Source organism: Wyeomyia smithii, chromosome 3 (assembly GCF_029784165.1).
Source record: "Wyeomyia smithii strain HCP4-BCI-WySm-NY-G18 chromosome 3, ASM2978416v1, whole genome shotgun sequence".
NCBI classification, from domain to species: domain Eukaryota; kingdom Metazoa; phylum Arthropoda; class Insecta; order Diptera; family Culicidae; genus Wyeomyia; species Wyeomyia smithii.
Window position 1 is genome coordinate 205,979,191 of NC_073696.1, and position 14,099 is coordinate 205,993,289.

Consider the following 14,099-nt stretch of genomic DNA (forward strand, 5'->3'; position numbering starts at 1 on the left):
CACTGTTACCCAGGAACTGTGGCTTGAGGTTTTAAATAGTACACATGCCAAAAAATCCATAACCATTCTCATATCTGGAGGAACTCTAATACACAAATAAAAAACAGTTTTTTTTAAACAACAAACCAACATGTTTTTCCAAACAACAACTTATTTTTAGCGAAACGTTTTTAAATATTTTCAATACCACTCATAAAAAAGAAAATTATGACAATCTGAGTGACTGTTACTCAGTTCGGTAAACGAAACTTACACAATTTTTGACGTTTTAATAGACAATGTAAAACTGAGTCAAAGTTGCTCTATTTAGAGTAAAATTGAAGGAGCGTGTAAATAAATATCCTTACGTGGGAAGTAGTGCGCTGTATAACACATCAGATGCGCTATACAGCGCACTATTGTCGCTGCAGCACTACTCTGCAATTACGCACCATAATGGCGGTCGGTATAATGTGGTTCGTAATATGCGAGCCTCTCTGCTTACGTCAGATTTGCGATTTCTGAAAAATTGGCAACACAAAAGGTTGCCAGATCCATTTTTCTTTTGATAAATTGTATGAAGACTTCGAACTGACGTAAGCAAAGTTGTCAAAAGGTTGGGTAATTTATTACGAACTTTGCATTATAGCGTCCGTCATTATGGCGCGTAAAAAGCTGGATAAGAAAAATCAGGTATTTTTTCAAATTAACATCCCCTATTCCCTTTAAAAATTTACACGGAGTTTTCGATCTATGTTTTTCTTGCTTGCACGTCTGTCTGTTGTATCATGTATCATGTTGTTGTATTCACTGCTTGACGCAACCATGCAAAATTGTGCTATCCAGCTTTTTACGCGCCATAATGGCGGACGCTATAATGCAAAGTTAAAGTTAAGTTACCCACCCTTTTGACAACTCTGCTTACGTCAGTTTGAAGTCTTCATACAATTTATCAAAAGAAAAATATATCTGGCAACATTTGTGTTGCCAATTCTTCAGAAATCTCAAATCTGACGTGAGCAGAGAGGTTCGCATATTACGAACACGCATTAAAGCGACCGCCATTATGGTGCGTAAAAAGCTGGATATATGCTATACCTGGTGATGATGGAGTCTGGTGTATTGGAAATGGGACACCGCCGCTAATTTTTGTTAATAAATCACACCAGTGAGCGCAACTGTTTGTGTATTGCCATCTATTGAAAAATTGCTGAAACTATCGATTTTCTCATTCGCACCAGAACTAGATGTCGTTGCTTGGCTAAGAGCAGTGCTGAGAATATTCACTGTCATGATATTCAAAAGCAGCGATTTTCAGCCGTCTTTATATTGATAATCATACTACCCATGCGACCGTTGATATTCATGATACCAAAAAACCTGTGAACACCGACAAGATAAACTTTAACACTCGTGTTGATATTTTGATCGTCAAAAATAAAAATCATATTAAAATAGTGAAAACCAAAATTAACCTTATTCGACCATTTATACTGTACTGGGCAGTGTGCAGCTTCTGAACAGATTTACACTACTTGGAATGATAATCACCGAAGCTTCTTTGAATATCATTACGAGGCCTTTGATATTCATTCCACTGTTCTGTCATTGAATATGAGAAACGATATCGCAATGAACATAGGTTACTGAGTTGCATCAGAGAATAAATGTGCTGACACTGAGATTAATTCAATTCTTCTACTCTTGAATAAACATTGATATTCTAAGGCACTAGCTAAGAGTATTAAAGCGGTTCATCGTCAGATGGAAATCTTAAAACTTGATAGCAAAGATCCAAAACAAAATTTTATTGCTTCCATTTGAGCCTCCAAAAATCCTAAACTTATCGGAAGTCAATTACTGGTGACTCCACTTATCGTAATGCATTTTAAATTTGTATGATGATTTCTAAGAGATAACTTGCTTTTTGCAACCTTGAGCCACCTTAATAAGTATTGTGCGCATCCGCTTTCAACCACATGGCCTCGACCTAATTTTGATCTGTTGTCAAAATCAACACAACGGGCTCATGGACGAATGGTAGTAAGACTCAATGGAGTTAGATAGGAAAAACATATGTTTTGATAAAAATAGATTGCGTTTAGTGAAAGTAAGTACCAGAAAGATAGAATAAAATGTATAGAAGACATTTGATAGCTGTATTCTCGGTCAATGAGCAAAATACTCGGAGAAATTTCGATTTTACTACCACTGAAAAAGCGCCATCTCTTGCCATTGGACATGTTTTCAGGTGTCCTATTGCCAAATTTTTTTTTTTTAGTTTTTGTGTGCTGCAAGTGAAAAAAATATTTCCAAGTGGAAACAAACTTTAATTGAGGTAAATATGAGTCAGTTTTTAATGTATCGAGATATACCAAGAAAATTTCTCTTGCCTAGTATCGTTCAAGCTAGAATAGAACAAATGTATATTTTCTTATATTGTAACAATTGTAGTATGTGCACTGCACATAAAACCGTTTCTCGCTTAAATGATTGTTTTTTAGCAAAAATGATGAAATTAAGTTTTGTTCAAGATGGCGGCTGGATGAAAAGTTTCTTTGTTCCAAATCAATAAGTAGCAAAACTCAAAGATGGCTGCTCTTTTTGTCCCATTTCTAAAAACAAATTAATACAGTCATCTTGTATGTATTGCAATAATAAAAGTTTGCTTGAACTAATAACCAAGATAGACAGCTAGTACATTTTGAGCCTTGGTGGATACAAGCGAAAACTAGATCTTTTTTTTCGATGACTCATGCAAAGCGCCTTGACAAGTTTGGAAGGACAACGGAAAACGTTCTAGTAACTTCCACCAGCTGTGCTAAGTGTTCCAAATTCATAAATATGAAATTCATTCAACAGGAAAATGGTCAGCGATTTTGAAGGATTTTTATGAATTAGAAAATCAAGATCATGATTTAATGAATTATGTGTTACACAGTTGTACACAAAATTACAGTTCCGGAGTATACAGCAAAAAATGAGACTCACAAGATTTAGAATGATATGATAAGTATTAGGATTTATCAGCATCTTTACACTTTCATTGTTTTATTAATAAAGAATGCTTTAAATTCGATATGCACAAATTTTTGAAATGCGTTTGTATTGTAAAATTACGCGTTTTTTATAGTAATAATAAAATTTAGAAAAATCTTCGTTTCTACGAGGAGCAACTCGATGAACAGATCGAATTGAAGCTTCCACGAAAAGAGAAATCAGTTTTTATTTCAAAAATGACCTAACTTACTCATTCACTACCAACACGATTAGTATAAGCAATATTTGTAAATGTTAGCAGTAATATATGAAAAATATCACTATTTATAACTTTGTGTGCGCTGTTTGTTTTATTTGTAGGATGCAGATCTTCGTGAAAACCTTGACAGGCAAGACCATCACTTTGGAAGTGGAGCCTTCGGACACTATCGAGAACGTTAAGGCCAAAATCCAAGACAAGGAAGGAATTCCCCCAGACCAGCAGCGTTTGATCTTTGCTGGAAAGCAACTGGAAGACGGTCGTACCTTGTCGGATTACAATATCCAAAAGGAATCAACTCTTCATTTGGTTCTGCGTCTGCGCGGAGGTATGCAGATCTTCGTGAAAACTTTGACAGGCAAGACTATTACTTTGGAAGTGGAGCCTTCGGATACTATCGAAAACGTTAAGGCCAAAATCCAGGACAAGGAAGGAATTCCCCCAGATCAGCAGCGTTTGATCTTCGCTGGTAAGCAGCTGGAAGACGGTCGTACCCTGTCGGATTATAACATCCAGAAGGAGTCTACTCTTCATTTGGTTCTGCGTCTACGTGGTGGAATGCAGATCTTCGTGAAAACCTTAACCGGTAAGACCATCACCTTGGAAGTGGAGCCTTCGGACACTATCGAGAACGTTAAGGCTAAGATCCAGGATAAGGAAGGCATTCCCCCAGACCAGCAGCGTTTGATTTTCGCTGGTAAGCAGCTGGAAGACGGTCGTACCTTGTCCGATTATAACATCCAAAAGGAGTCCACTCTTCATTTGGTTTTACGTCTACGCGGAGGTATGCAGATCTTTGTTAAAACCTTAACCGGTAAGACCATCACCTTGGAAGTGGAACCGTCGGACACTATCGAGAACGTTAAGGCTAAGATCCAAGACAAGGAAGGAATTCCTCCAGACCAGCAGCGTTTGATTTTCGCTGGTAAGCAGCTGGAAGACGGTCGTACCTTGTCGGATTATAATATCCAAAAGGAGTCCACTCTTCATTTGGTTTTACGTCTACGCGGAGGTATGCAGATCTTTGTTAAAACCTTAACCGGTAAGACCATAACCTTGGAAGTGGAACCGTCGGACACCATTGAAAATGTTAAGGCTAAGATCCAGGATAAAGAAGGAATTCCTCCAGATCAGCAGCGTTTAATCTTCGCTGGTAAGCAACTGGAAGACGGCCGTACCTTGTCGGATTACAATATCCAAAAAGAGTCTACTCTTCATTTGGTTCTGCGTTTACGCGGAGGTATGCAGATCTTCGTGAAAACCTTGACAGGCAAGACTATTACTTTGGAAGTGGAGCCTTCGGACACCATCGAAAACGTTAAGGCCAAAATCCAGGACAAGGAAGGAATTCCCCCAGACCAGCAGCGTTTGATCTTTGCTGGTAAGCAGCTGGAAGACGGTCGTACCTTGTCGGATTATAACATCCAGAAGGAGTCCACTCTTCATTTGGTTTTACGTCTACGCGGAGGTATGCAGATCTTTGTTAAAACCTTAACCGGTAAGACCATCACTTTAGAAGTGGAACCGTCGGACACCATTGAAAATGTTAAGGCTAAGATCCAGGATAAGGAAGGAATTCCCCCAGACCAGCAGCGTTTGATCTTCGCTGGTAAGCAACTGGAAGACGGTCGTACCTTGTCGGATTATAATATCCAAAAGGAGTCTACTCTTCATTTGGTTCTGCGTCTACGTGGTGGAATGCAGATCTTCGTGAAAACCTTAACCGGTAAGACCATCACCTTGGAAGTGGAGCCTTCGGACACTATCGAGAACGTTAAGGCTAAGATCCAGGATAAGGAAGGCATTCCCCCAGACCAGCAGCGTTTGATTTTTGCTGGTAAGCAACTGGAAGATGGCCGTACCCTGTCGGATTACAACATCCAGAAGGAGTCTACTCTTCACTTGGTCCTTCGTCTTCGAGGTGGAAACTGAATCAAAATACCGCGTCTCAGCGATGGCGTTCATGTTAAAGAACGCATTCGAAAATTCAATGATCGAATTGACTAAATTGATATCCCGATTAATGTACCCTTTCGTTTTTTGCCTATCCCAACTCGTTTGGCATTAAAACATTGAAGATTCGAATAAAAAAATATCTGAAATAAATATTGCTACTTTTTATTATCCGAAAAAACAATTATACTAATTTTGATCGAATTTCTCGCTCGAGGTACTGCAACCGTTCAGCCTCCGGTAAGTTTTTCCACATTTGGTAGGAAACTGGAACAACGGGTACACCAAGAGTCTCTATAGTTCGGATATTCATTGCAAAACGCCCCCTCAGACGATTCACATTGTGTGCGTAAAAACTTTTTGGTAAACACATTATCGCTACCCTATAAAAGAAAATAAGAAAAAAATATAATAATAAATCAATCAGTTAAGGAAGCATTGGGAATAGGCCTTACGGTTGATTTCCTTCTGTTAGTAGATTTTCTATCCGAGTTAATTCTTTTTTGCTACAATCGGGTTGTTCGACAATTAGACCGTGTTGGTTGAAAACGATAACATGATGCAGCACGTGACCATAATTTGAGGTAACGTGAGAGAGTACACTTTTACTACCACCAAACACAGTTTCTAAAGTTTTTTGTAAAGGTAACTCATTATCCTCGAGGAGAAGCACTGTTGCTTTTTCCAAATACTTCTGATCCGGGAGTGGTCCTTCGTATTCTGGATAGAGTAATTGTAAAGCTTGCGATAGCTCCAGTAACTGCAAGTGATCCACAAGAGTGTCACGTGCCATGCTTTTTTCTAAAGCACGAGGTTCAAGATATTGTCGAAGAAGCACGTCATTGAAAATTTCTAAGGATAATAATTCCAAATTGTACCGGATCCATGGGATCGATGGATTTGATATAGTGGAATGCTGCATGATCTCTGCTTGAATTTGATTCCAGTTTGGAGGTCGATAATTTGCATTTGCAAACGCCGCCACGATGGTTATTATACCGGCGTACGGTACGATCGAAAAATTATCAACCTTAGAGGCAATGTAGTCTAACAGCGGGACATGAAGGAAAGCTATTTTGTTAAGCTTTTTTTGAAAATATAATGCATTCAATATTCCAACATCCTTATCAACCATAAATTGTGAACATTTTTTGATGAATGCTTCGTTGTAGAACATCGGGTATTTTTCTAAATTTTTCTCACTAATTTTCATTAGTATGAAATCAATGGTTTTAAAACTTAATTGGTAAAGATCCTTTTCAAGAACTATGAAAATATTTTCTAATAATTTAGTATGTATCAGCTCGTAGTATCCTAACTCACACATTGTAATTAGAATTTCGGCAGCGTGTTGACTGTTTATGTTGGTACCATGCAAGGTCAATGCACTAATTATATTAATCATAGTCCGACTAGAAACCTTGTGCCCGGCAACAAATCCGAGAAGGTCAACCAGCTGTTGCACGTTATTGTGATCCATTTTGTAAGGAAGCTGAATTTGCAACAACATTGGCAGAGCCAATTGTAGAGCTTCTATTAGAGGACTCTGGTCCATCTTTTTCAAAACAAAATCCAAAAATAAGATGTGATCAAGCGTGACTTCGTTAATTTGGTATCTCAGTAGGTTGAGCAGGATTGTCATGATTTCACTGTTTGAATGTACTCCAAAATAAGTTAAAATTTTTAGACATTCCGTAATGTCGTTCATTCCAAAAGATCTAGATTCATACTTGAGGGCCCTGCACAGTTCGGCAAAGCGCGAGTGGCCCAATACTTCGTTCTTTGGAAGGCTGGTTTTTCCCAGTTTGTGCAGTTCAAATAGAGATTTGAGTGCAGGTAATGTCACAATTTGACGTAGGTTATCTCGTTTACTCAAAGTTGGCAGAAACTCTAAAACTTCCTTAGCATCTGAGGCACTTTTCAAAAGAGAAAGGTACGAGTCAGCCGGTGTATTATTTGCGGTTGATGAAATCGAAGTCTGTACGTCTTTACTGCGGATGCAAGTAATATTGGAAGCTATATGAACTTTACTCGAGGTTGTGATTGTTCTGGGAGAAGCAAAAGTTTTCGTCGCTATTAGTACTGCTCTTGTAAACATTGTTCTTCCGTTTCTGCAAATAACTATTATGCATTAGTAAATATATATTTTCACTTTTTATGATGCAGAAAACGAACCGTTGAACTTTGTATTAAAAGAAATAATACTGTTTCCTGTATTCTCTATTCTCTTGTAGACTTTAGATTGAATTCTAGCGTTAAAATGGGAACGCAAATCAGTTAACGAATTAGAAATACAGAACACGATTTTTAGGAGAGGTTACGTGAAAATACATTTATTTATGTTTACATATTGCGCTTACGATAAACCATTTCTATCCAGAAATAGATGAAAACTACGCAGAATCCGTAAAATGGTTTAGAAATTCAAATTGAATTGTTTAAGCCTGTATTACACTCTTTGATCAATGATCAAATATTTGACCTTCTGACATATTGCAGATTGCATCTGAAACGCGAATTACAGGCAACTTGTAAGCAAAATGCAGATAACGTGCACGCCAGATAAGGCAATCCACGGGTGACGTTTGTTTGTTTGTACGTTTGTTATTGTTGCTGTTTTTCAAGCTGTAAAATCAAAACACGGCCAAAACTGAAATCTTTTAATGTCGGCAATAATATCAAAAGTGATTTTATATTGTTGTATTTAGGATTAGCACTCGCGATACTAGAGCTACCGATCGGATAACATTTGTTTTTCACGCTTCTGGATCCGGGTTGCATCCAAGTTGAGACCGATCGAACATACATAAAGCTGTCATAAGTTGAAAACAGACTGAAATCAGCTGATTGCAACTGTCTCGTGGATTGCCTTATTAATCGTATACCAGTCAACTAGAGCGAACGCGACAGAATGCCTTCGTTAATCGTATCTATACAGTCTATCGCGTTCACTCTCGTATGCTGGTATACGATATATCTGACGTACAAGTTGTTTGCATTTTGCTTGCAAGTTGTCTGTAAAGCCTGTAGTACACTCTTTGTCAAGGGATACCATCTGGTCAGAGGTACAAATCAGGACATCCATGTTTTCGGCACAAATTTGATCCAAATTTTTTTTTTCTGGTTCAAACTGGTGGTATGTGATTTGCACTTCAAAATGCTATTCGGTTGTTAATTTATTCAACATGTATCTCGAATGATCCAATTTTATCAAGCAACTTTGAAGTTTTAGGAATTTGTATGTCTCCAAAGAATTCAGCACACGTAAACTGTTCAAAATTAAATATAAAAATTGTCAAATGTTCAACCACAGACTAACAGACGTAACACTGAAACCTAGCTCCACCGCCACAAATAACGTTCATTTCAAATTTTCAATCGAATAGCAATCATCGCGCGAAAACGTCGCCTGGAGCGCTGTCATGCAATCTCATACTTAATTTGTAGTTCCCCATTTGACACATGCAGTAACGCTGGCGTTGATGTCGAAATACATGACGCAGCGCGAACACGACAGCAGATGGTGCTAGTGTTACTAACGTAAAGTACTGGAATCATCCAAACGATGATTTTATTGGAAATTTGTTCGACGTGTTATGCCTGTGGTTCAACACTATTCACTTTACTCAGTCTTAACTGAAGAAATAATTTACGCAGTGAACGTTGTGTGGTTAGGTATCGAGATTCATCAGAATTATTCACATTATTGAAAATGGTTTAATATCTGATCTCCCAGATATTTCAATTCTGCATTATAGATTTTTCCTGATTTTGGGACCGATTACAAGAAACGAGGCGAGCAATTTGCCTCGCCTAGAGTCACTGACGAGCATAAGGAAACGCGAGTGAAACTTGGCTGGTGACAGCTGAGTGGAGCAGTTTCGCAGACGAGCTACTCGTCCGAGATCCAGCTGACTCATCATCTGTTATATCTAAATTGGTCAGGCGAGTAACTCGCTGCTCACCTTGTTGACTGTAATAGGCGCCTTTGTTTCCCTTAGCCCGCAAAACGGTCATCACTTCAAATTTTACAATTTTATCTCATAAAATGTTACTTTAAGATTTTTATCAGAGAAAAGTGTCCTTTTGTTTTTATTATTACCAACGACGAATTCGAACTGGCAACCAGAAATGCAAAAAAAAAAAATACTGGGCAATCTCCAACTATTTCTAATATCAGGCAACATTCACGTTTCTGTTAAAAACTTACAGACTTGTGCCTTGAAATATGAGCTTGATTGAAGATAATTGCATGTCTTATGAAAATCAGGACAAATGCCAGAATATGAAAAATAAATCAGGACGCCCAAATATGATCTCAAAATCAGGACATGTCCTGCTAAATCAGGACGGATGGTATCCCTATCTTTGTCTAATGGTCAAATATTTGACCTTCTGACATAATGGCCAAATTTATTTGACATCATGGTTGTTGTTTGCACGTGTTTGCCCCATGTTAAAATTAGAGAGTGACAAATAATTATCTTTGACCAAATTTTTATCTGTCAAAAAGTGACAAATATTTGACGCTCGGTCAAAGAGTGTACTACAGGCTTAATTCGCGTTTCAGCGGAAATTTGCAATAATAGTCACATTTATTTTACGTCATGATTGTTGTTGTTGTTGAAGATTGTTTTTTGGCCCGAGACAATAGACCATTTTAAGAAGTGACAGGTGTCACGGATCCTGCTGATGTTGATGATGCTTCCACGTGCGTTATGTCAGTGGTTCCGTGCTTTCTGTCAAAGTTTCATTCATTAATTCAGTTCAGAAACGTCACGTATAATGGTCTATCAGAGTCTCAAAAACGCCAGTGAACCATCATGATTGTTTTTTGCCCATGTTTGCCACATGTAATCATTGAAGAGTGACAAAACTATCTTTGACCAAATTTTTAAATATCTGCAATGACAGTTCACCCACATACGAAAAGTACCCATTTTCATGTCGATTCAACGCAACTAGTCGTTCCGTTCAAGAAGCCAATTTTGAGAAGTTGCAGATTAATTCAATAGAATGTATTAAGAGTAATAATACGTCAAAAATACCCAACGCTTAGTTCAATCTTCTAAACTATGCTTTGGGTAGATTTCAGTTAATTTCATTCGATTGAATTAGTATTAGTTAAAATAGTCTATAAAATCTATCTCTAAACTTACTCAAGTACCTTCCGATTTGGAGAAACTGGCTTCATTAATTTTCCATTTAAGCACCTCCGTTTCTAGCTCCTTTCTCACAATGCAATGTTAATCTTCTTTTCAATTGACGGTTATTATTTGAAAACAGAAGCACAGAAGCACGTTCGTCACTTGAAATCACCAACTTAAAACCAAAACTACCAATATCAAAGAAATCTCTGCCACTTCCGCGAAATCAATTCCATCACGCGTGTTATGAATTTTTCAACCAGTTTGATTTTTCATCCAATATTGGGTTTAAACTACTCAATGTTGATTTTTTGTCAAAAGACCATCATTGAGAAAAAGCATGGTTAAAATTAATTAATAGCGAATTTCTTTATTCCACCAGCTCACCTCGTTTTGACGTGGAAGCGCACTAACTGCTGTCAAAACCCTTCTTTATTCGCTCGATTTTGACCCAGTTTTGACCTGCCGTGCTGCCCGAAGCGCACTGTAAAATTTGTCAGCTTCAACCCACTACTGCACGTGCAAAGTTCGTAAACAATTATCTGGCATCTCTTTCTTACTTGCGTCTTTAATGGCGATGACGTTTTATTATCCCTCGGCAGTTTTGCCCGCACACAGTGGAATAGAGAAATTCGCTATAAGTTGAAATTACTCAGCGTTCGCATTGCAAAACTACCCAATACGTGAGTTGTATAAAGTTTACATCATTTCAAGTAGTTTGTCCCCTTCGATTGGGTAGATTTTGTTTTCCGTGTACGTAACACTGGCGTTTATTTCTACACGCTCGTAAATAATAACTCTAAAATGAGTAACATTTGACGCATTTTCGTAAAAAGTGGAACAACTCTAAAATTGAGTAACTCCACAAATACTCAAAACTGAGTAACCAGCTAGCTGGCATAACACTAGGCGTCTTTAAAAATGAGTCATTATTACTAAAAATTTGAGTACGACATTACTCAGTTTTTGGGTACAGTTCAGTTTCATTACTGGCTAGAAATCCGCCACGGCCAATAAACGACACCACATGTTCATCAATAATTACCTTGTAATAAAAGTAAACAGTTATAATGCCTTCTGAGACGCACACAATTAAAAAACATATGTCACAAACTGAATCACATCGTAATCATCTTTCAAAATGGACGTCGTTATATGCGACGTTACTCAGAAAGAAGTTATATGAAGGGAACCCAAAAAGTGAGTCAAAGTTACTCAAAATTAAAAAGGACTTCTACTCATTTTTTGACGTCTACGAACATCGTTCTAAACTGTGTCAGAGTTGCTCAGTTCATGAGTTATTATTTACGAGCGTGTAGGTTCCCTACACGCTCACTCTGGATAACCCAAAACTGAGTCAAAACCTAATCAGTTTCGCTAAAACCGTATGTATTCAAAATGAAATAGAAGTTGTTTTACTCATTTTTGAGTACTACCGAATATTATAAAAATTGAGTAAATATTACTCATATTATACCTGATGCGCAATGCGTAAAAGTTACTCATTTTCGACTCAAAAATGAGTACTTTATGCTTCAATGAGGGAGTTTCGGAAAAATTATCATTATTGACTCGATATTATTATACTTTGCATTTTGAATGAATTTTATTCTAAAAAAGGCTTATAACAAGAAATTTACCTTTGTTCGCCGGGACACGGGAGATCTTTGAATTTATTCGCCGTATATCCAACCAACGAGTCTTGGTGAAAAAGAAAAATTGGCATTAGTTGCATTCAATTATTTCAAATTATGAATTACCTACCGATAACAACTAATTTCAAACATTTCTATTTCATCCGTTTTTCAGACGGTTTGCTTGGTTTGCTCCTTGCTTTTGATTGCAAAAAAAGTTATTAACAACACGCAAGCACCACCCGGATAATCAATAACCGTAAAACGTGCTTAACAACTAGTTCGGGTTATAGTCCTGACTGTATGAGGTATCGTTAAACCATACGGATTATCATCCGTTTAAGGTTATTGATTATGCGGGCAGTTACCCAATTATGAGTAAATTTGCCGCCATGATCAATTTAATTCTACTCATTTTTTGACGTCTTCGAACAACTGAAAAAAAGATTAAAATTCAACTCAGCCGCTGAGTAGCCCAGAGTGAGCGTGTAGGTTTTTGAGATGAGAACTCAAAAATATACACACTTAGTTTCTTTTACCGAACTCAGCAATCTTTTTAACGAGTTCTCAACAGCTGAGCCATCAGCAATCTGATCAGCAATTTATTTGCTTGACGAGTGCTCGGTAATTTTTCATTCTCGCTGAAACGTCAAACATAGAAGATAGCTCAGTAAAAATTTACGAAGCGTTCATCAAAAATTGCTGCATGAGTCGGTATTTACAAAGCTGACTATTCGTCACGAATTACCGAGCGTTCTGTTAATTTACAAGGCTGACGAGTCAAGTGCCTTTTGTGTAACGGTAATTCGGTAAGAACTTCAACCGACATCAGTTATTTTTGAGAAAATTTCAAAATGATCAGTATTTTTTCAAATTTACTGAACATGACCGTAATAAAAATTACTGAACAATTAAAACGAGAATAAGTGTGTACACAGAAATACACACTTATTCTCGTTTTAATTGTTCAGTAATTTTTATTACGGTCATGTTCAGTAAATTTGAAAAAATACTGATCATTTGTAAATCTCTCAAAAATAACTGATGTCGGTTGAAGTTCTTACCGAATTACCGTTATACAAAAGGCACTTGACGAGCTCAGCAAAAAGTAAATATTTGACGATCTGTCAGCATCTACCTAGGTGATGCTGAAAACTCTTCAATTGTTTAACTGAACTCTTGTTGTTTCTGACGTAGGACTACGTCTAACCGCACTATATCGAGATACATTCCGCGAAAACTAAAGCCAAGATGTTACGTCGGAATGAAAGATTTCAAAAGGTTATACTGATGTAACCACATAATGGATCACAATAATCAACATGTCGTTGGATTGATAAAATGATGGACAATTTTGTGATTCTTAAATTTTCATTATCACTTCATTGTTAAACAGTGAAAATTGAATAAAAGTTTCAAGGTCGAATTTTCACCAACAATGTACCAATCAAATGCGAGCACGCCTGGCACAGACTTCATGAATAGACACCAATTGCCTGCTGTGATATCCTGTATAGCAGTGGCAAAAAAAATTTTGACAGAATCTTCCCGTCCCAATAGGTCAACTAATGTTAGTTTCCATGAGCCTAGACTATTTTGATGTCTTGAAGGTGAAGCTTTTTCGGAAAGTTCGTAACCACCTCCACTATTAGACAGTTTTACGTTCTGCTGTTAATAAATACGTTAATGTTAATAAAACTGATGTCTTGAAGGAAAACATGCTGGCACAGGCAACAGTACTGCACCGAGCATTGTATGAATAGAGCGCTGGTCACTCGTCGTCTATCAGTGCAGTAGAACTCGATATTCATTTATGTGCAGTCAAGCCAAGTGAAAACTTCATTGCCGCTGTTGACGCACAGATGGGCGTGGAACACAATCGAATTGCCATTTGAATTGTCTTCTTCTTCTTCTTGTTTCGTATAGCAGAGAATATCAGAATTCAATATGATTTCTCGGGTGCCGCAAAATACGCTGCACCGCCGGGGACAATAAAATGCGTTGTTTATTTTTGAACTCTACACTCTGCTTTTTTCAGATTTATTTAAATAACTGAATATGGGTTATTTAAAAAGACAACAGAAAACCAAAATGCTCCGTACAGATCTTTGAATAGGTACTCAAATG

At 37.4% G+C, this 14,099-nt stretch overlaps 2 protein-coding genes across 3 annotated transcripts; one reads left to right on the plus strand and one right to left on the minus strand.

Annotated features, from left to right (window-relative positions):
- The first annotated feature begins 2,184 nt into the window (after positions 1–2,184).
- On the plus strand, positions 2,185–5,344 carry LOC129732642 (polyubiquitin-C). Its single transcript, XM_055693691.1, has 2 exons — positions 2,185–2,317; positions 3,340–5,344. Exon 2 carries the CDS (start codon positions 3,341–3,343, stop codon positions 5,168–5,170), a length of 1,830 nt encoding a protein of 609 aa, XP_055549666.1. The 5' UTR covers positions 2,185–2,317; position 3,340; the 3' UTR covers positions 5,171–5,344.
- LOC129732641 (uncharacterized) lies at positions 5,336–7,897 on the minus strand. 2 transcript variants are annotated; one of them, XM_055693690.1, is made up of 3 exons: positions 7,367–7,897; positions 5,647–7,312; positions 5,336–5,574 (listed from the first exon to the last, which is right to left on the minus strand). In XM_055693690.1, exons 2-3 carry the CDS (start codon positions 7,287–7,289, stop codon positions 5,376–5,378), a joined length of 1,842 nt encoding a protein of 613 aa, XP_055549665.1. In that variant the 5' UTR covers positions 7,290–7,312; positions 7,367–7,897; the 3' UTR covers positions 5,336–5,375. The 2 variants fall into 2 exon arrangements, with proteins under 2 accessions (XP_055549665.1, XP_055549663.1); XM_055693688.1 differs by having other exon boundaries at positions 5,647–7,302; positions 7,367–7,892.
- Positions 7,898–14,099: the final 6,202 nt, after the last annotated feature.

Excerpts from the sequence above, each read along its gene's own strand:
- LOC129732642 (XM_055693691.1), top strand. The coding sequence starts at position 3,341 with ATGCAGATCTTCGTGAAAACCTTGACAGGCAAGACCATCACTTTGGAA.
- LOC129732641 (XM_055693690.1), bottom strand. The coding sequence starts at position 7,289 with ATGTTTACAAGAGCAGTACTAATAGCGACGAAAACTTTTGCTTCTCCC. Across the intron at positions 5,575-5,646 it reads CTAACAGAAGGAAATCAACC|GGTAGCGATAATGTGTTTAC; the intron begins GTAAGGCCTATT and ends TTTCTTTTATAG.